Below are 21,538 nucleotides of genomic sequence, written 5' to 3' on the forward strand. Positions count from 1 at the left end.
CAGAATAGATTCCAGTGGCAGGTTGGTATAGCAGGACTCCCTCCCTGTGTAATAAACTATCCATATTGTACCACCGCAGCATTGCTATTCTACGCTACATGGCATGCTTTTATGTACTGAAAAGGCCTGTATAGCTCGAATGCTCCAGAATGTGAAAAGGCTGGTTTAGCTCTGTATGCAGGGCTAAAAGGCTTGGTTTAGCTATGTGTTGTTCAGGGCTGAAACGCCTGTGAGGATAGTATCCCAGCGAGGCTAAAATCATGCGCTTATGAGCAACTGGCCTGAATAGCAGGATTGAAAGCATCAGCAGCTATTTACAGATCCGGTACTGGAATGAGGAAAGTCCAACAGGCCAGGGGCCACATCTAGGATATTCGTCTTTATGACTCCTTTTCCCTATTTTTTTCTGTCCCCTTCTCTCTATTATCCCCTTTTTTTCTTCCTCTTTTTCCTCCTCTCTCAATCTCCTTTTCTTTCTCCATCCCTTGTCGGCCCCTGGTCCCTGTTCCTGTGGCCCAGAGTTATGCCCCTGGGCCTGCCTGGCTGCCGTGTGAAGTGGTGGGGGGCAGACCGAGTCAGTATGGGGCCTGCTATCCTACACTAGGTACTCTGCCCTGCTCTGTCTGCCTGCCTGCCTGGCTGGCTGGGTGGATGATCAGGCTGGTGCTATGGTTCTCTGGGTGGGACAGAGAGACTCACCTTGCTTTGATGCCCTTGGCTGTCCTGGAATGAGAGTGAGAGGACTCACGCGCCCCCACCCTTTTAAAGCCTCCCCTGGCAAAGGGCCACGCTGAAAGCCCCAGCTCAGCAGCGGGGAGGGGCCTCTCTTTGTCCCATTGACAAAAGCAGGGTTAATCTATAGAGGGACAGAAGTGCAGACACCACACTATCACCCAGGGCAGGGACCAGGGATAGGGAGAAGAGGAGGAGAGAAGAGACAAGTGCAGGGCACTTAGAGAGAATGTCAAGGGGCGACGAGAGGAGAAAGGGGATGCCCTCAAAAAGCCACGTACAGTAGCCTACACTGTTGATTTCTCTCTCTCTCGCTCTCTCTCTACCTCTTCCTCACTATCTCTCCCTTTCACTTCTTTGTTATTTCTATCGTTCACAATCACATCTCATGTTTTCTTATGGGTATGTAAATTAACGAGCTATATCCCAAAAGGCTAATGGATGACCCTCTCCTCTCTGTTGACAAGTATGTCATGTCCTTTACTCACCTGTAGGGGGAGACCTGTCTGTCTCCCTGTCTGCTCACCTGTCTGTCTCCCTGTCTGCTCACCTGTCTGTCTCCCTGTCTGTCACACCCTGGTTCACCTCACCTCATCTGCTCTGCTACAATCACTGTCCCCTATTTCCCCTAAAGGATTGATAAAGTATTGTATCTATCTGTCTGTCTGACGTAAAAGTTAAACTTGTGCATGGAAGACTTTTAGATTGTTGATGACTAAATTGTTGTTATTCTGTTAGTCCCACAATGTGACACAGCCTGTGGTGTGTATCTTATTTATTCATATCATTATTCATAGTTCATCTGCAGTATGATCAGGGCATGCTCCCATGTTTCATAACACGCAGAGACAGAGAGAGAGAGAGAGAGAGAGAGAGAGAGAGAGAGAGAGAGAGAGAGAGAGAGAGAGAGAGAGAGAGAGAGAGAGAGAGGGGGGAACAGTGAGAGAGAGGGAGAGAGAGAGAGAGAGACAGAGAGAGAGAGAGAGGGGGGGGGGGAACAGTGAGTGAGAGAGCGAGAGAGAGCGAGAGAGAGAGAGAGAGAGAGAGAGAGAGAGAGAGAGAGAGAGAGAGAGAGAGAGAGAGAGAGAGAGAGAGAGAGATAAGCCGAGCCAAGAAATGTGACAGAGGACTGAGATGGAGGAGTGTCAGCAGTAGACAAGCTTTAACATGAAACACTCAGACGGGTTACACTTCAACAGTGGAACGAACTGCTTATAAAAAAAACAGGTGGTTATGAACTATTATAGTTGGTTAACTATTAGGCTAACCAAATGGCTATGTAATTTCTACTTAAACTGTGTGTCCTTTTTCAAAGGGAATATTCTTGTATTTATTAACTTTCCTAAATATATTTATCAAAAACGTTAACCTACACAACTGAATCATGAAAAGTATAAATCATACCTTTTACATATAGTACCAGTCAACAGTCAAAAGTTTGGACACACCTACTCATTCAAGGGTTTTTCTTTATTTTTACTATTTTCTACATTGTTGAATAATAGTGAAGACATCAAAACTATGAAATAACACATATGGTATCATGTAGTAACCAAAAAAGTGTTAAACAAATCAAAATATATTTTATATTTTAGATTCTTCAAAGTAGCCACCCTTTCCCTTGATGACAGCTTTGCACACTCTTAGCATTCTCTCAACCAGCTTTACCTGGAATGTTTTTCCAACAGTCTTGAAGGAGTTCCCACATGTGCTGAGCACTTGTTGGCTGCTTTTCCTTCACTCTGCGGTCCGACTCATCCCAAACCATCTCAATTGGGTTGAGGTCGGGTGATTGTGGAGGCCAGGTCATCTGATGCAGCACTCCATCACTCTCCTTCTTGGTAAAATAGCCCTTACACAGCCTGGAGGTGTGTTGGGTCATTGTCCTGTTGAAAAACAAGTGATAGTCCCACTAAGCGCAAACCAGATGGGATGGCATATCACTGCAGAATGATGTGGTAGCCATTCTGGTTAAGTGTGCCTTGAATTCTAAATAAATCACCAACAGTGTCACCAGCAAAGCACCCCCATACCATCACACCTCCTCCAACATGCTTCATGGTGGGAACCATACATGCAGAGATAATCCGTTCACCTGCCTCTGCGTCTCACAAAGACACAAAGGTTGGAACCAATAATCTCAAATTTGGACTCATCAGACCAAAAAAGGACAGATTTCCACCGGTCTAATGTCTCTTCTTCTTATTGGTGTCCTTTAGTAGTGGTTTCTTTGCAGAAATTCAAACCATAAAGACCTGATTCATGCAGTCTCCTCTGAACAGTTGATGTTGAGATTTTTCTGTTACTTGAACTCTGTGAAGCATTTATTTGGGCTGCAATCTGAGGCTGGAAACTCTAATTAACTTATCCTCTGCAGCAGAGGTAACTCTGGATCTTCCTTTCCTGTGGCGGTCCTCATGAGAGCCAGTTTCATCATAGCACTTGATAGTTTTTGCGACTGCACTTGAAGAAACTTTAAAAGTTCTTGAAATTTCCGGATTGACTGACCGTCATGTCTTAAAGCAATGATGGACTGTCGTTTCTCTTTGCTTATTTTAGCGGTTCTTGCCATAATATGGCTATCTTCTATATACCACCCCTACCTTGTCACAACACAACTGATTGGCTCAAACACATTAATTCCACATATTAACTTTTAACAAGGCACACCTGTTAATTGAAATGCATTCCAGGTGACTACCTCATGAAGCTTTGAGAGAATGCAAAGAGTGTGCAAAGCTGTCATCAAGGCAAAGGGTGGCTACTTTGAAGAATCTCAAATTTAAAATATATTTTGATTTGTTTAACACTTTTTTGGTTACTACATGATTCCATATGTGTTATTTCATAGTTTTGATGTCTTCACTATTATTCTACAATGTAGAAAATAGTAAAAATTAAGAAAAACCCTTGAATGAGTAGGTGTGTCCAAACTTTTGACTGGTACTGTATGTATTTATTTAATTAGATGTTTAACAAACTGTGATATAGTGCTGTAGGTCAGTACAAACAAAAAGAAAAGAAGAAAACAATTACTCAAAAAAACTTCACAGCACTAAAAGAAGGTTGCTTACAATCATTTATTGTTGTTTTGTTTTGACATGTTTTGACAAACTATGTTATAATGTGTAAGCTGTTTATAAAGCATTAGCCATAGCTGTAGTATTGGCCATAGCTTTAGCATAGCTATGGTTTTGGTGTTAGCCAGATAGCTGTAGCATTAGCTCACACCACTGTGTGTTGAGCGAGCACAGCGCTGCGCTGCCTGTTGTAACAGTAGAGTGTCTGTGTGTGTTAACAGTAGAGTGACTGTTTGTGTTAACAGTAGAGTGACTGTGTGTGTTAACAGTAGAGTGACTGTGTGTGTTAACAGTAGAGTGACTGTTTGTGTTAACAGTAGAGTGACTGTGTGTGTTAACAGTAGAGTGACTGTTTGTGTTAACAGTAGAGTGACTGTGTGTGTTAACAGTAGAGTGACTGTGTGTGTTAACAGTAGAGTGACTGTTTGTGTTAACAGTAGAGTGACTGTGTGTGTTAACAGTAGAGTGACTTCCCAGTCAACCATTAGTCAACAGAGAAAGGAGCAGAGACTGGACTGTCACTAGCCTACCTCTCTCTGACTGGAGCCTGTGGAAAGCTGGTATCTATGGCTGTCTTTACAGCCAGACCAATTCAAAAAATGTTGTTCTCTAATTGGTCATTTGACCAATCAGATCAATTGGGAAAAAGATCAGAATTGGACTGCCTTTGTAAACACAGCCTATGTTACCTATTCTACACTGGCCTGCATAGAATGAAGATAACATAACAGAAGAATGACTGAATTATAAATTATATAGATGGATTTCCTAGACATTGATAGGTGACAGGGTTTCCATGTAAAATTGGTCTATGTATTTTTGCAATTTATCTGTTGAGATCATCTGCCATTATTTTATACACTTTTTTGTACCCTTACTCAACCTACCTTGACTCAACCAGCTAGTTTTGGACTCTGTATCTCTGCAAAACTCTGGAAGGCTGGCTGTAGAGAGGGAGACCAGGATTTACTAACCTCATCGTAGACTACTAACATCTGAAATCAATCTATTTGTATCTATCTATCTATCTATCTATCTATCTATCTATCTATCTATCTATCTATCTATCTATCTATCTATCTATCTATCTATCTATCTATCTATCTATCTATCTATCTATCTATCTATCTATCTATCTATCTATCTATCTATCTATCTATCTATCTATCTATCTATCTATCTATCTATCTATCTATCTATCTATCTATCTATCTATCTATCTATCTATCTATCTATCTATCTATCTATCTATCTATCTATCTATCTATCTATCTATCTATCTATCTATCTATCTATCTATCTGAATCAATCAATCAATCAATCAAATGAACAATCAATCAAGGATCATGATGCACACATCAAATATTTAAAAGTCATCTAGCAACATGACTATGTGATCATTGATACTGACCTACAGTATACAGTGGAGAGACCTGTACTTGATTGGACAATGGATGGAGAAAATGAACACTTGTCATAAAGACCTGTGGTGAGAGAGGGTAGAGAGGGGGGTTGAGAGAGAAGGGGAGATGGGGGGTAGGGAGAGATGGAAGGAGAGTAGAGAGAGACAAAAGGATAAAGGATGACATTCTCCTACAGGATATTTATACTCTATTATTCTGCCTCTTCCCTTTCGTCATGACCCTCCTTTACCACACTTTTATGTGCTTTATAATGCTGTGATACTGTCTGTATATTAGCATTATATCTATGTAAAACAAGTGTGCATGTGTGTGGGAGACAAAAAGACAGAGTCTGTGTGAGATATTATCACCTAGTTACACGTCCTTTTCATCTTCTTTGATAATAATAAAACATTAGGATCATTATCATTTGAAAAAGATGAATAGGGATCATAACTTGTTTTATTGATTGCACTCAACTAACCAGAAGAAGAAGAAGAAGAAGAAGAAGAAGAAGAAGAAGAAGAAGAAGAAGAAGAAGAAGAAGAAGAAGAAGAAGAAGAAGAAGAAGAAGATCACAAAAAAATCAGTCCTGGCAAAATCAGTCCTGACTAATCGTACTTGAATGGAAATAAATTGCAATCCCACCTTTTGTTAATCAACTTTTAAAATGTTATGTCATTTGAAGCATAAGTCTATCTCTTTTCAAAACTAAGCTAAGTGCTGGTACAGTTTTACCTGTTAGAGTTAGAGAAAGATACAGAGAGAGACAGTGTGTGTGTGTGTGTGTGTGTGTGTGTGTGTGTGTGTGTGTGTGTGCATGCAAGCACCTGTGTATGTGTTAGAGGATTAACTACTTGCGCCCTCCAGGTCTATGCATTCCTGTGCCCTATATGCTGCTATAGCTTACAGGCCCAGCGCACTAACAGAGGGGGAAAGTGCCATTGTCAGGGCTTTCCATTGACAGTAAAGTGCTTACAGGCAGCGCGGGGGGCAGAGGGGGGTTCTGGTTGATGCGATGACCCAGGGCGCTTTGGTCCAGACCAACTCTGATGACGCTGGTGTTTCTATTGTCCACCGAGCCACTGCGTTCGGCCTTTGCCAGGGTATAAAAGCTAGGGCTCTGCGCTGAGGGGGCCAGCACGATCCAGCCTAACCCACACGGCACAGCAAGCTGTACACGCAGGTAAGGACACACCCCACACACACACGCTCTGAAAACAGAAGTCGATCCACAGCAGCAAACAGCACACGGGGGCCCACTCCTCTCAGCCTACCATGCCTGGGTGTGTCACCCCTAGGCGGGGCAGAGCCCCTAACAGAGGCCCAGGCCTCAGGGCCTACATGAGGCACTCAGACCCCAGGCTGGATTGGTACAATGGATGGTTATTTTCTCATTGGAGATTCTAATTCATCCTATGGAAGTGTGTGGCCGCTGTGTCCTGCCTCAGTTAGTTACAAAACTAAACAAAAAATAGTAACACATACACAAACAACACACATTCACTCTGTAGTGGGAACATGGATGCCACACGTTTACCAGACTTGTGTTTTGATCTTTTTTTCTCCCTGTCCCTCTTTCTCTCAATCGATCTCTCTACTTCCCACTCCATTCTCCCTTTCCCTTTCCTCCTCTCGCTCTCTCTTTCCCTTCTTCCTCTCTTTTACTCTCTCTGCCTGCTCTATCTTCTTTCCTCTGACATTCCTCTCCTCTCCCTCTCCTCTCTCATCCCTCCATCCTCTCCTCGCCCCCTCTCTTCCCCCACTTCTCTCTCCCTCTACCCCGTATCCCTCCATCCTTTCCTTCTCCCTCCATCCATCCATCCCTCCCTCCCCCCCTCTCTCTGTCAGAATTCTCCTGATCCCTCACCATGTCTCAGACCGCCAAATCCGCCTCCAGCCAGGGCACTGATGTCAAGGACAAGGGAGCCCCTGCCCCCGCTGCCACCATCAAGGCCACTAAGACCGGAGAACCCAGCATTGGAAACTTCAGAGTGAGTCAACACACCTCCATTATATATACACACAAACCACTTGGCACAGGAGCTGGATTCAAATTGTAACTGCAGAAAAAAAGAGAATTGTCCACCCATTGTGTGGGAGCAGCAAACAGTCTAAAGTTAGCCATTTGCCTTTAACTTTTATCTGAGCAGGGTTAATTGACTATGGATAGAACATTATACAAGAAGTTTGTTGTGATTGGTAAATGTTGCAACTAAGTCAGTGGGTCTTAAGATGACCCCAGAGATCTTACAGCCTTCACAGCAGTACATGTGGCTTTGGGTTTAGTGGAAGGAAGCTTCTGTACAGGTAGTCAGAGCCATGAAGAACTTCAGAGCTTTCTAACTGATTGATGAATTGACTGTAGTTACCAGACACAAACGGTAAAGGGCTCTGAGACCTAGTTCCATACCTTCAGTAGTAAAAGGCACCAAATTCATTCTAATTCTATGGTAAAAGGGTCAACATAGAATATAATATTTGTGGAAGGACAGTATCTCACCCTTGACCTCTTCCATTGATAATGTCATCTAACCTCTGACCACTGCCCCCTGTAGATCATGCTGTTCGACCAGGAGAACTTCCAGGGCAGAATGATGGAGATCCAGAACGAGTGCATGAACGTGTGTGAACGTGGCATGGACAGAGTGCGCAGTATCATCGTCGAGTGCGGCCCGTAAGTGGACACACACACCTGCACCTACAGGGCAAGATTACACACAAAGCAATCAACTCTCCATTCTAGTTCAAAACACAGGAAGACAAACTCAGACTTGGACTCAGAGTCCAAACATTTGAGCCCAAACACTGATGCTGTAATTTTTCACAACTCTTCACGTTCATTTCATTTTTACCCGTCTTCTAATCTCCCCCCCCCCCCCGCTGTGTCTCCCCCTGTGTCCCCCCTGTGTCTCCCCCTGTGTCTCCCCCTGTGTCCCCCCTGTCCCTGGTGGCCCCCCCTCTCCAGCTTTGTTGCCTATGAGCAGACTAACTTCCGTGGGGAGATGTTCATCCTGGAGAAGGGAGAGTATCCTCGCTGGGACACCTGGAGCAACTCCTACCGTAGTGACTGCCTCATGTCCCTCAGGCCCGTCCGCATGGTGAGGAACACACACATTCCAAAACACACACACACACACTGTCACATTTTCATACATACTCTCTCTCACACACATTCCAAAGATGACAGTGACAAATGAGTTCGCTAAAGCGAAAACATCTGGTGACTAGGGCTAATACAGAAGCTAGTGAAAATACCCTCTAACCTTTACCCTGACACTCTCTCTCCTTCCTTCCCCCCTCTTTCCCTCCCTACCTCCTTCCCTCCACAGGACAGCATGGAGCACAAGATCTGTCTGTTTGAGCTCTCCGACTTCAAGGGCAATAAGATGGAGATCCAGGAGGATGACGTGCCCACCCTGTGGGCGCATGGCTTCACCGACAGAGTGGGCAGCGTGAGGGTGCCCGGCGGAGTGTGAGTACACACACACACACACACACACACACACGCACACTCCCACACACACTCGTCCTTACGCACAAACACCAAAAATCTATTTTTATGGATCCCAGGACTGAAAAAAAGAACTGAAAAATCATAATCTATATCTAAGATAAAACCCATATCTGTAGAAGCTAGAAATAGAGTAGCAATATATTAGCAGTATAGTGACCTATGTATGGCCCAGAGCCTGAGGCAGAGTTGCAGGTTCCTGCCTAGTGACAACATGAGGCCTTGTGGGAAGTGTCACTGTATAAAGTGAAGTATTCAGGCAGGCACAGGGAGGAGGACTGAGTTGTTTGTGTGTCATAGAATGTCAAGGGTACATTTATAACTGTTGCTCACTTTAAGTGGAAACACAGACCTCCTATATGACTTATGTTGTCTCTAATAACAGCTTAAAAATAACTATCTATCTAAATGTAACAAAAATGACCCTCTCTCTCTCTCCTTTCCTCCTCTCTCCAGGTGGGTGGGTTACCAGTACCCCGGATACAGAGGCTACCAGTACCTATTTGAGTGTGGTGACTATAGACACTACAACGAGTTCTGTGCCTTCCAGCCCCAGATCCAGTCCATGCGTCGCGTCAGGGACATGCAGTTCCACCAGCGCGGTTGCTTCAACCTCACCTCCGCCAGCAAGTGAGCGACCTCTGGTGGATGCACGCTGTAACTGCAGCCAGCCAGCCAGTCCTCCCTCACTCAACCCGCCCATCCGGCGCTTTTTATTTCTCCAACCCTATCCCTCCTATCCTTCCCTTCACCCACCCTCATCCCTCTATCCTAAAGGGATAGAACGACAGCATCGTACCGACCGGAACAACCTAAATGACTTTTTATGATGCCAAATAATAAACGTTTTGAAAAACCTGAATTCCTTTCGGCTGGACTACATTATTCAAAGCCTTGTGTCCGCTGTGACAACATTATTACCACAGCATTTTGTGCTTCACTGTCCTTTTCTCTCTGTTTGATATTCACTGTTTCTTTCTCTCTCTTCCCCATTGTCTGTCTGAATGCATTCTCCCTATTTGTCTTTCTCTCTCGCTGTCTCCCTCCTTCACTCTGTCTTTCTCTCTTCCTTCTGTTCTTCTCTCCTCCATCTGGCCTGTTGGACTGAGAAAGGACCATCTGATTAATCAGGGGTTAAAGGTTGAACACAGCCCCTCTCGCCCACTGACAGACAGCACAGTGGAAATGATTTTACCTAACAATGAGGATGCATGTAGATAAAGCTTGTATAAGGTTATTCAACGGGACCTTGAAAGTGGCTTCATATCTAGAGCTATAAAGTAGATGTTATGGTCACTGAAAGGTAAGGGTTATATAGCTTCCTTCAATGATGGTCAGTTTACGACCAAAGAAAAAGATGTAGGCCTAGTTAATAAGTAAATCATCATACGAAAATTGGCAAATAACTAAATGAGTTCGATCATTGTAGGCTACATAAGCATTGCTAAACTATCAGACACTAAACACCATACATTACATTATAGTCATTTAGCAGACGCTCTTATCCAGAGCGATTTACAGTTTGCGAGTGCATCGATTTTTTTTTTTTCGTATTGGTCCCCCGTGGGAATCGAACCCACAACCCTGGCGTTGCAAGCGCCATGCTATACCAACTGAGCTACACGTTGTTTGTTAGCTACATCTGCTGTCTTGCTGGTTCGTTCCATGGTTGCAAAGATTATGGATTATTTTATGATGTCCCACTCAGGCCTTTTACCATTGAAAATTAAATGGTCAGTTCCGGTCTGCTAAACTGGGTTCTCCCATAGGCTAGGTCGAAAAAGTAAAGGGTTAAGACAAAGTAATGATTCCATGCGTTCGAAAATAAACAAATTGATGTTTGCAAAGAGTTATGGGATATTAGAATCCCATTGTCTAAACCTTTGTCATCTTCAACCTAGCCCATAGGCACTAATGCATTAGCAGCTGGGTCTGGTCAGGGCCAATGTGGTTTCTGTCTGAAGGTTCCGAGAGCCCACTTTCTCCTCCATAGCCGTTGCTAAGTAATCATTGACGCTTCCGCGTTGTGCTGTTTATTTCTGATAGTTTTCAAAACCTATGAAGATGTACAGTCAGTGAAAGCAGATATGCAATTTGTTGACACCACAACAGTACAGACTTGGATACACATTATCCCGAATGCTAATCAATAAAAACGTCTATTAAATTTGCTGCTGTGTTTTTCTTGTTCACAGCGGGTCATTTCCTAGGGATTTTTCGGAGGCGCTCTGGTATTGTATCACCAAAATGTTATACTTGGCTGAACTCTATATGGCTATGGCTCTGGCTCTGGTCTGCTTAGTTCATTGACTCTATATGAACCAGAAAAAAATAGGGAGTGGGATGTCTCGCTTCCTCTTCCGTCTCTGTATGGTTGCACAAGCAGCAAACTGAGCAGTCAACATGGCAGCACTTTTCAAAGCTAGAAAAGGTCAGTATACAATCAATACACAAACTATTGACGTGCTCTTTTGTCTCTCAATTACAAAGGGTTTTTGTACTTGCTTTGTTGGTGTGTTGATCCTTCGACAATAAAATAGACTTGGGACAGTCGTGCCGGGGTGCTAAGATTTGTAAGCTCAATGTTCTATCTGTCCTAGTAGCTACTTTAGCTCGCTAGCACCAATGCGAAGTAACGACAGCTAGCTGCATATTGAGTGTTTAGTTAGCTTCTAAGCCACCTCTAAAATAAACCCAGTTATGCATTGCTAGAATGCTGCCTTTACAGTGGTGGTCAATAATAACTTCCAAGGCAACTTCAATGGGGTTAAGGACTGCAGCCATAACGTAAGCATCATTGACATTGTTTATCATTAACAGAAACCCTGTTTTCACTGGCTGCGTGGGTGGTTATCTATGTAGCTAATACACATATGGGCATTATACCGTAGTAAATGTATTCACATTTATAGCTTTCTGTCTTTACCCCCCCCCCCCCCCCCCCCCTCAGCCCTTGGCCTGTATGTCAGTGGCTGTAGATCTCTGTCCTCGCTAGCTGAGCTACCAGAGATGCATCAGATGATGAGACAGACCTGTAGAGACTATGCAGACAGAGAGCTGGCTCCTATAGCTGGCAAACTAGACAAGGAACACCTCTTTCCTGCCCAACAGGTACACACACACACATACACACACACTGGCTTGCTCACACACACACACACACACACCACCACCTAATAGGTACACACACACCACCACCTAATAGGTACACACACACACCACTAAACAGGAGGTACACATATGCACACACACCACTAAACAGGAGGTACACATTAACACACACACACACACACCACTAAACAGGAGGTACACATATATACACACACACACACACCACTAAACAGGAGGTACACATAGACACACACACACACACACACACACACACCACTAAACAGGAGGTACACATATACACACACACACACACACACACACCACTAAACAGGAGGTACACATAGACACACACACACTCACACACACACCACTGAACAGGAGGTACACATATACACACACACACTCACACACACACCCTCCAACGCAATGGTATTCAAACTTTTTCAGCAGGGACCCCATTTATTTCGCCAGAATTTCTGGCGACCCCACCCCAAATCTAATGGCACAACAAATACCCTAAAATTCATTACATTTTCATCTCTCTTATCAAAATGAAAATAAACTAATACATACATTTACTCAATAACATTTTACTTGTCAAAATATCTTTCTAAAAAATGTTTGTATATTGTCCCATACTATAATCTGTACTCATAATTGTTGAATACAACTGCTCTAATGCATCCACCTGTGTATCCCTACAGGTCCGAGAGCTGGGTGCTATGGGGGTGATGGCTGTGGAGGTTCCTGAGGAGCTGGGAGGAGCAGGTATGGACTACCTGGCCTACGCTCTGGCCGTGGAGGAGATCAGTAGGGGCTGCGGCAGCACTGGATGTGTGGTCTCGGTCAACAACGTACGTAAGAGTGTGTGTGTGTGTGTGTGAAAGAGACTGTTTTATATTGCCACTGTATCTTGCACTGATTCTAAAGTTGTGTGTGTGTGTGTAGTCTTTGTACATAGGGCCGATATTGAAGTTTGGAACACAGGAGCAGAAGGACCAGTGGATCACTCCTTTCACAACCGGAGAGAAAGTCGGCTGCTTCGCTCTGAGTGAACCAGGTTCACACACATACACACTAACACCTTTGCCCCAGAACCCTCCACTCACTTCTACATTCCAACCTGGGGAAATGGGTGGTTGTTCATTGTTGATGTCACTTCTATCCTCTCCTCTCCTTCTCTCTCTCTCTCTCTTCTCTTCTCTCTCTCTCTTCTCTTCTCTCTTCTCTCTCTCTGTGTAGGTAATGGTAGTGATGCAGGGGCAGCGTCTACGTTAGCCAGACAGGAGGGAGAGGAGTGGGTACTGAACGGGACTAAAGCCTGGATCACCAACAGCTGGGATGCCTCAGCTACTGTCGTATTCGCTACCACTGACAAGTCACTCAAACACAAGGTTAGATACACCATTGTTGGAGTCAAGCCATAGTTAAACCCCTCTAGTCCTTCTCCCCCCTCTATCTATCTGTCTATCTATCTCTCTCTCAATATTTTATTACTTTATCAATGTAACTCATACATGCAATTCATCTTGTTACTGCTATTTGTGGTTCCGACAATACAAATCATTCTCCTTTCCCTCCCTCAGTGTAATATTCCCTCCCTCCCTCTGTAGGGTATCAGTGCATTCCTGGTGCCCATGCCTCACCCTGGCCTTTCCCTGGGGAAGAAGGAGGACAAACTGGGCATCAGAGCAACCTCCACGGCCAACCTCATCCTTGAGGACTGTAGGATACCTCTGGGAAACATGCTGGGGCCACGAGGGTCTGGCTTCAAGATAGCCATGGTGGGTTTGTAGGGTGGAGTGGGGTGTTGCTTATGTGTGTGTGTGAGGGGATGGGTGTACGTTTTGTGGTCCATGTCTGTGCGTGTGTGTGTACTGACCCCCCCCCCCCCTCCCCATCTCTCCCATAGCAAACCCTGGACAGTGGGCGTATAGGGATAGCATCCCAGGCTCTGGGTATTGCTCAGGCTGCTCTGGACTGCGCTGCGGACTACGCTCACAAACGCACCGCCTTCGGAGCTCCCATTGGCAAGCTGCAGGCCGTACAGGTGTGTGTGTGTGTGGAAGTTTGTGTTTTAATGTTAAGGTGTGTGTGGAAGTGTCTGTTATCAAAGGTGTGTGTATCTCAATGCTTCAGTTCAAGCTGGCGGACATGGCTGTAGCTGTTGAAAGCGCTCGTCTCCTCACTTGGAAGGCTGCAATGCTAAAAGACGCCAAGAAACCCTTCTCCAAGGTACACCACACACCCCACAACACACACACACACACACACCATCCACTCTGTCACACTACATAACGTTGGACTTCCTCCTTCATGTCCCCACAGGAAGCAGCGATGGCCAAACTCTCAGCGTCTGAGGCGGCTGCCTTCTGCGGCCACCAGGTACGCATCATAGAGCCTGTCATGTCATGTTTGCTAGAAATAGTGCCTGAATCAATCAATGAATCAATCATGTATTTTACAGAATTCACGGAAATCTCGGATTCTAAACCATTCTAATGTTCTTTACCTTCTGTGGAACTAAAAGTCGATCCAGGTTCTTGGGGGAATGGGTTACGTGACAGACATGCCAGCGGAGAGGCACTACCGCGACGCGCGAATCACTGAGATCTACGAGGGCACCAGTGAGATCCAGAGACTGGTGATAGCCGGCCAGCTGCTGAAGGAGTATGTGTCATAGAGACTTGCGGACTGCTCCCCAAATGGCAGTCTATTCCCTACATAGTGCACTATTTCTGGACCCCAATGGCCAAAAGTGGTGCACTATATAGGGAATAGGGTGCAATTTCAGATTGGCCCATAACAGCCTCTACACCCAGGACTGCGTTCAGGACTGCAGTGTTCAACAGTGTTGAACAGTGTCATCAGCGGCAGTCAGCTACTGAACTGAAGGAATGTCAAACATGGAGACAGACTCGCACAGCTCTGGGTAGAAGTTACCCTTGACCACAGATCTAGGATCAGATTGCCAAACTAATGCCCAAATCCTAACCTCAATTGTTATGGAGAGAATATTTGTCCCTGGACCAGTGGATAGAGGCACCTTGTACCTACCACTCCGAAGGGATAAGACCAGGCCTGCGTTCAGGACTGCAGTGTTCAGCAATGTTGTGAAACACTGCAACATGCATCCCACCTCCATTGAATCCTGTATTACTTCAACTTTGTAACGATTACAAAACAATCCAAGACTGTTTCTGGTTTGAAGCCATTTGTAACTGTTGATATCAACATGGCGATATATATAATCCTTTCTGCCTTAGAACTTCTTAATATTTTCTGCTTTAAACTGATGGTATCTGGTAATATAATATAAGCTAGCAGACTCGCATTCTCATTGTGACCATCTGTGTGAGTTGCAGTGCCTACTAAAGCCACAGGAGGGGAGCAGTGTTTGGACTGCCCTGTCCTGCCTTCACTTCAAACAACAAGGGGGATCACAACGTTTGAACACATGTAACATGCATCCCTCCTTATTCTCTGCCTTGTAAATATTAACTGATCTAAAAGAGTTGTGTAGTCATAAACAAGAATTCCACGGCATACTGTAGTGGCCCCGTGTAGCTCAGTTGGTAGAGCATGGCGCTTGCAACGCCAGGGTTGTGGGTTCGTTTCCCACGGGGCCAGTATGAAAAAATGTATGCACTCACTAACTGTAAGTCGCTCTGGAAAAGAGCGTCTGCCAAATGACTAAAATGTAAATGTAGTTGGCTAACGTCGTACCCAGGCTAGGCTTGGTGGATGAGACTAGTAGTTAGCCATCACCATGTTGAAATAGGATCAATAATTACTTCAAGCAGGGGGGAGAGATACATTTTGAAGTAATTAAACAGGGTTACACGCCTCTGTTCCTGTCTGTGCCTGGTCTGATGCTGCTCTCCAGGCTGTACATAAGCGTACAACTGGGAAGTGGTTTAATGGTTTAACATGTTTTTGTCTCTATGGCCGTCAGTTATTAGGGTTATTGCATTGAATGTTAATGAATCAATCTCAGTTTTGATATAAAGAGTGCTCTGTTCAGAACTGAATGTCACCACTATAGAGAACCTATGTCTGTCAGAGTTTCAGAGATCTAAATGATCAAATGTTGGGTTGTGTAGCAAATTGATATTTTTTTACCATGCCCTACACAGCCCAAGTTTGTGCCTCAACATAAACAGCTGTTGTACATATTTTATTATAATTGATGGTACATAATGAAATCAAAAACAAGATCACAAGATTACTCCCTTACATCTTTTCATGTTAAATAGTGATGCTCTGAGGCTGTTTTGTGACATGGCAACATTTCATTATTAACAGGCGGCCAGTGGCACCTTAATTGGGGAGGACGGGCTGGGACTGAATGAATGAATAAAATGGTATCGAACACATGGTTTTCATGTGGTTGATACCATTCCATTCACGCCATTCCAGACATTATTATGAGCCGTCCTCCCATCAGCAGCCTCGTGCCAAAGGGCCGGTTTCACAGACCCAGGTTAAGCATAGTCTAACGCAATCACACACGTTTCTCATCAATTGCTTTTAATTTGCCATGCACTTAATTTGTACAATCATTTAAATCATGTAGCTGTCATTTAACTCTTAACAATCATTTAAATCATCAGCCAGAGTAGGAGTTAATTTGACTCCATCAGGACAGACATGGGAAATCAATTAGAATCAGAATTTTGTAACCTAACAGATCCAGGGGCCAGTTTCAAGATAGGATGGAATTTAGGTTTACGAGTGTTTTAACAATGCATTTCTTCTACATCAGCCGAAGATGTAACGTGCGATTCCCAAAACATCGCGCAAAGAGAACGTTTGCTAAGTGTGTCATTGAGGCATGTGCCGATACTGATAGGATCGAAAGAAAGACAGCGCTGCTCTCGGATCAGCTTTCTCCTTTGAAATCTTACCTTAACATTATAATTATTCCACAATACTGATGACGGATCAGCTACTAAAAATATATCATCACCTATGGCAGCAACTATTGAGGCGGGTTATTCTAATGCTTACCCTATAATAATGCACTAAATCAAGATTTGCGCAAAATCACCCTGATTAACTCTTTAGTATTATCCCAGTTTACCTATTTGCTTATGGTCTTGCCTACACCTAGCGAACAGTTTTTTAAATTATATGAGAAAAAAATATTCAATTTTATTTGGAACGGCAAGCCAGACAAAATTAAAAGAGCATATTTATATAATGAATATGAATTCGGAGGACAGAAATTATTAAATATTAAAGCATTAGACCTATCACTAAAAGCTTCAGTCATACAAAAGTTATACTTAAATCCGAACTGGTTCTCAAGCAAATTAGTAAGATTGTCTCACCCAATGTTCAAGAAAGGCCTTTTTCCCTTTATTCAGATTACAACCTCTCACTTTCAGTTATTTGAAAAGGAAATAATCTCCCAAATGTCACTATTTCTAAAACAAGCCATAGAAAGTTGGTTGCAATTTCAATTTAATCCTCCAGAAACGACAGAACAAATAATGCAACAAATATTGTGGTTAAATTCAAATATACTAATTGACAAAAAACCTTTATTTTTTGACAGAATGTTTAAAAAAGGTATAATCTTCGTAAATGATATCATCGGTAGGACTGGTGGAGTTATGTCGCACATGCAGCTAACAAAAACATATGGAAATGTCTGCTCTACCCAAAATTACAACCAAATAATTGCAGCCTTACCGCAAAAGTGGAAGAGGAAAGTGGAAGGGGGAGAAAGTAAGGAACTTGTCTGTCGGCCTTGCATTAAAGAACATAATTGGTTAAGGAAAACTGTGATAAATAAAAAAGTATATCAGTTTCACTTAAGGACCAAAGGATTGACAGCCGTCCCATATAGATTGCAAAATAGTTGGGAAGAGATCTTTGACGTACCGATCCCATGGCATAGTGTTTATGAACTGACACTCAAAACGACACCGCATTCAAAAATTAGAATCTTTCAAATTAAATTATTATATAAAATTCTTGCTACCAATAGAATGTTATTTATATGGGGGATACAATCTTCCCAGCTCTGCAGGTTTTGCTGTGAAGAGACAGAATCATTAGATCATTTGTTTTGGTTCTGTCCATTTGTAGCTTGTTTTTGGACACAGGTCCAGGAATGGCTAAAGGATTGCAATATTTACCTGGAACTAACCTTGCAGATAGCATTACTGGGTGATCTGAAAAGTCATAGTCAATCAATCAATAATATAATAATACTTTTAGCAAAAATGTTTATTTTTAATTCACAATCTGTAGAAGCAATGAGAATAGAAAGGTTCAGAATTTTTGTAAAACATCACAGTACGGTCGAAATATATATGGCAAATAGAAATCCTATATGGATGGTGTTAAGAGATAGATGGGAGGTATTGAATAGAGTTGAAGGATGGGACTAATAACAAATAACAACAAATAATAACAAAGATAGCTAATAATGTAAGCATACTGTGTCCATAATAAGTATATAGGTTGTATGTTGGGAGCTTTTGGGAAGGAGCACAGTTAGAAAGATATGGCATTTAGAAGCAAACCGGATGGACACCATGAAAATGATCGGAGAGGTTGAGAGTAGAAGAAGTTCAGGAGCAAAAAAAAAAAAAATATATATATATAATATATATATATATATATATATATATATATATATATATATATATATAATAGAATTATTGTAAAATTAACTCTGTCCATAAGGTGTAGATAGTAAGTATAGACCGGAAGTAGAGGCCTGGGCATTGTTGTTCACTAATTTACTCCAAGTAGGGAAAGGATGGTGGGGTTGAAAAGTAATAAAGGGGAGTATATATATAAAAAAAAAAAAAACATGGGGGATTGGAAGTGATGCAGACAATTACATTGATAGAAGATACAATCTATCTGCAATATTAAGCCGTTCCATTCCCCCTAGAAGAAAGAAAAATAAAATATTAATAAAAATAAAATAAAATAAGATATGGCATATAGAAGCAAACCGGATGGACATCATGAAAATGATCGGAGAGGTTGAGGGTAAAGGGAGTTCAGGAGTAAAAACAAACAAAATAGAATTATTGTAAAATTGACTGTGTCCATAAAATGTATATAGTATGTATAAGCTGGAAGTAGAGGCCTAAGCATTGTTGTTCACTAGTTTACTCCAATTAGGGAAGGGGTAGTGGGGTTGGAAAGTAATAAAGGGAAATATATATTTTTAAAGGATATGTATGTGTATTTATATGTATATATGTATGTATGTATTTATATGTATATATGTATTTATGTATATGTATGTATGTATGTATATATATATATATATATTTGCGAGGAAAAAAAACATATGGGTGATTGGAAGTGATGCAGACAATTACATTGAGGAAAAAAACCATATGGGTGATTGGAAGTGATGCAGACAATTACATTGATGGAAGTTACAATCTATCTGCAATATTAAAGCTGATCTACCCTATTTGTGCACATGTTGATACACATCATGAAAAATATTTAGGCAAAATTACTGACAGTAGCATACAATTAGCAAAGTAGAACTCATTTGAATGAACATGAAATTGACTTCAATATTATTGAATTATATAGGCCTATATAGCCTATACTGTAGGCTAATTATCTTTTAATGCAGTCATCTCGGTTTTCATTTTAAACATATTTTTATCCTTTGCGTGTTTGTAACAATTGCAAAGACATTGGCAACTTTATTTGTAGTCAACTTAGTTGTAAAGCTATCTGCTGTCACCAAGAGACAGCGAAACATCTTGATTCTATGTTTAGCGTATATCTTCTGTGTATAAAGTGATGCGGTAAGGAAAAAACACATCTAACAACGCACTTAGCTGTTCTATAGGTGGTCTGAGGCAGTCGATGAATAACAAGCTTTTAAGTGTAACGTTAATAATGATGGTTTTGGGAAACAGCTCAGAGATTTAACGATGCTCCTACAAAGGTTCTAACTATGAACGTAGCCTTAAGAAGCTTTTGGGAAACCAGGCCCAGAGTGATTCACAAGTATCAACCAAGGAGCATCGATAGGACATACAACACATCTTCTAATCTAAAGTAAGAGTTAGTGGCAATCACTACTCTCCCCTACAGCCATGCCCTCTGTCTCTGCTCTGCCTTCTCACTCTTCCTCAATTTAAACGTTCTCTTTCTCTTCCTTCTCATTGGTCCTGGGGGTTGGTGCTGGCCTCTGATAGGCTGATGGTCAGAGTTATAAGTGTTTTTCTCCAGGAGGATCTCTCCATTGGTGGAGTAGATGGCCTTGGACCAGGTCAGCACGTTACCAGGGGTGTAGTAGGACTGCCACCCAGACATGAAGGCCATTATCAAGCTTGGGGAGAGGACTCTGTCCCACATTTCCACGTCAGTTACCTGACCCTCAAATTTATACACGTTCAAGACAGGAGGCCCATTGGTCAACTACACACACACACATAAAGAAATACAAAGAAAAAATACTGCATATAATTAGAATACATCATATCTACTAAAGGAAAACGCTCATTTACATTATGCTGAATTACTTCATTAAACTCAGGAGTTTAATAAATTGTTTATTGCCAATTTTTGTGAGGTACTGAAACTACCTCAGACACATGTTGAGAGGCACAGGGTCAGTGGCGGTGCACTTATATCTCCCTCTCTATCACCTCTCCCACTTTCTCTCCTCTTACCTGGCCAAACACCCTCTTCCTGACGCTGACAGTCCCGCCTCTCCACACCTGGGCCACGCCCATCTTTTTCTCCCAGGTAACGCACAGGCTTGTCCAGGGGCGTGGCTCGCTGATGGAGCTGAGCAGCCTATAGGAGCAGAAGTCCTGGGAGGAGGAATAGATGGAGAGGTGGTCCTTCCCATAGCCACTTCTCAGTAAAAGGTTCCAGTAGTTTCCCTGAGTGAGGCTGAAGAGAGTCAAGTCTTTCCTCTCCTCAGCCATGTAACGCAGACACACAGTCAGAGCAGAGAGAGAGGGAGAGGGAGAGGAGGTAGTGTAGGGATACGAGCTGGTGTAGGGAGATGAGGAGGAGGAGGGAGATGAGGAGGAGGGAGATGAGAAGGAGGAGGAAGAGGAGGGAGATGGGGAGGAGGAGGGAGATGGGGAGGAAGAGGGTGAGGGAGAGATCGCATCTGTGTACATGGTGAGTTCCCCGCCATATGTCACTGTAAACATCTGACCACGCAGGTTTAAGGTGGAGAGTCCTGCAGAGAATCAATCAATCAACGAATCCATCAATCAATCCAATACTATCTGTGTAGCACTTCTTTAAAACGTTATTTGTCACTGATCACTTCAAAGAACCCACACCTAACATAGTATCTCTCTCTGTGTGTGTGCGCGCTCGTGTGTATTTGAATGCGGTACCTGAAGGAGTTGTTCGATATCTGGCCCCAGTTCGGCCCAACACCGACAGCAGCACAAGAGCGTTAAGAAGCACATAAATCATCTTCATCTTCTTGAGACGCTTCGGCAGGGTGAGAAGATTTAGAGGAGTAAGATCTGGAGACCCGTTCTCAACAGAATGTGAAAAAAAACTATTTGATTCGTGTAGGTTTCGTTTCCCAGTAAGGCTTACCGAAGACTTTCGTTTCTGCAATGTCACGCAATTGTAGAGGAACCCAAACTGACTCGTCTTTTCGTTTTTTGTAACAAAACCAGAAATGGAATAATGAGAAACCAAATATATGACCAATGTTGTTTTTT

At 42.8% G+C, this 21,538-nt stretch overlaps 3 protein-coding genes across 3 annotated transcripts; 2 read left to right on the plus strand and 1 right to left on the minus strand.

Annotated features, from left to right (window-relative positions):
• Window positions 1–7,086: 7,086 nt before the first annotated feature.
• LOC311100309 (beta-crystallin B1-like) lies at window positions 7,087–9,363 on the plus strand (the record flags this gene model as incomplete). Its single annotated transcript, XM_084141171.1, has 5 exons — window positions 7,087–7,209; window positions 7,774–7,892; window positions 8,184–8,316; window positions 8,548–8,690; window positions 9,186–9,363. The coding sequence occupies 5 exons, from the start codon at window positions 7,087–7,089 to the stop codon at window positions 9,361–9,363; spliced, it is 696 nt and encodes a 231-aa protein (XP_083997297.1).
• Window positions 9,364–11,091: 1,728 nt separating this feature from the next.
• LOC311100302 (short-chain specific acyl-CoA dehydrogenase, mitochondrial-like) lies at window positions 11,092–15,866 on the plus strand. The gene is made up of 10 exons (XM_084141165.1): window positions 11,092–11,160; window positions 11,680–11,840; window positions 12,545–12,694; window positions 12,789–12,900; window positions 13,083–13,234; window positions 13,454–13,624; window positions 13,753–13,890; window positions 13,980–14,075; window positions 14,169–14,225; window positions 14,371–15,866. The coding sequence occupies exons 1-10, from the start codon at window positions 11,133–11,135 to the stop codon at window positions 14,521–14,523; spliced, it is 1,218 nt and encodes a 405-aa protein (XP_083997291.1). The 5' UTR covers window positions 11,092–11,132; the 3' UTR covers window positions 14,524–15,866.
• A 2,707-nt stretch (window positions 15,867–18,573) lies between these two features.
• On the minus strand, window positions 18,574–21,504 carry LOC311100304 (jeltraxin-like). Its single transcript, XM_084141166.1, has 3 exons — window positions 21,200–21,504; window positions 20,513–21,036; window positions 18,574–20,258 (listed from the first exon to the last, which is right to left on the minus strand). The coding sequence occupies exons 1-3, from the start codon at window positions 21,285–21,287 to the stop codon at window positions 19,926–19,928; spliced, it is 945 nt and encodes a 314-aa protein (XP_083997292.1). The 5' UTR covers window positions 21,288–21,504; the 3' UTR covers window positions 18,574–19,925.
• Between the last annotated feature and the right edge of the window lie 34 nt (window positions 21,505–21,538).

This window comes from Coregonus lavaretus (genome assembly GCF_964263955.1).
Source record: "Coregonus lavaretus genome assembly, chromosome: 24".
Lineage (NCBI taxonomy): Eukaryota > Metazoa > Chordata > Actinopteri > Salmoniformes > Salmonidae > Coregonus > Coregonus lavaretus.

Coding starts and splice junctions, on each gene's coding strand:
- LOC311100302 (XM_084141165.1), top strand. CDS start 11,133: ATGGCAGCACTTTTCAAAGCTAGAAAAG. Junction 13,625..13,752: donor CTGGCTTCAAGATAGCCATG/GTGGGTTTGTAG, acceptor TCTCTCCCATAG/CAAACCCTGGACAGTGGGCG. Junction 13,891..13,979: donor GCAAGCTGCAGGCCGTACAG/GTGTGTGTGTGT, acceptor TCAATGCTTCAG/TTCAAGCTGGCGGACATGGC.
- LOC311100304 (XM_084141166.1), bottom strand. CDS start 21,287: ATGAAGATGATTTATGTGCTTCTTAACGCTCTTGTGCTGCTGTCGGTG. Junction 21,037..21,199: donor ATATCGAACAACTCCTTCAG/GTACCGCATTCA, acceptor GATTCTCTGCAG/GACTCTCCACCTTAAACCTG. Junction 20,259..20,512: donor GGAAGAGGGTGTTTGGCCAG/GTAAGAGGAGAG, acceptor GTGTGTGTGTAG/TTGACCAATGGGCCTCCTGT.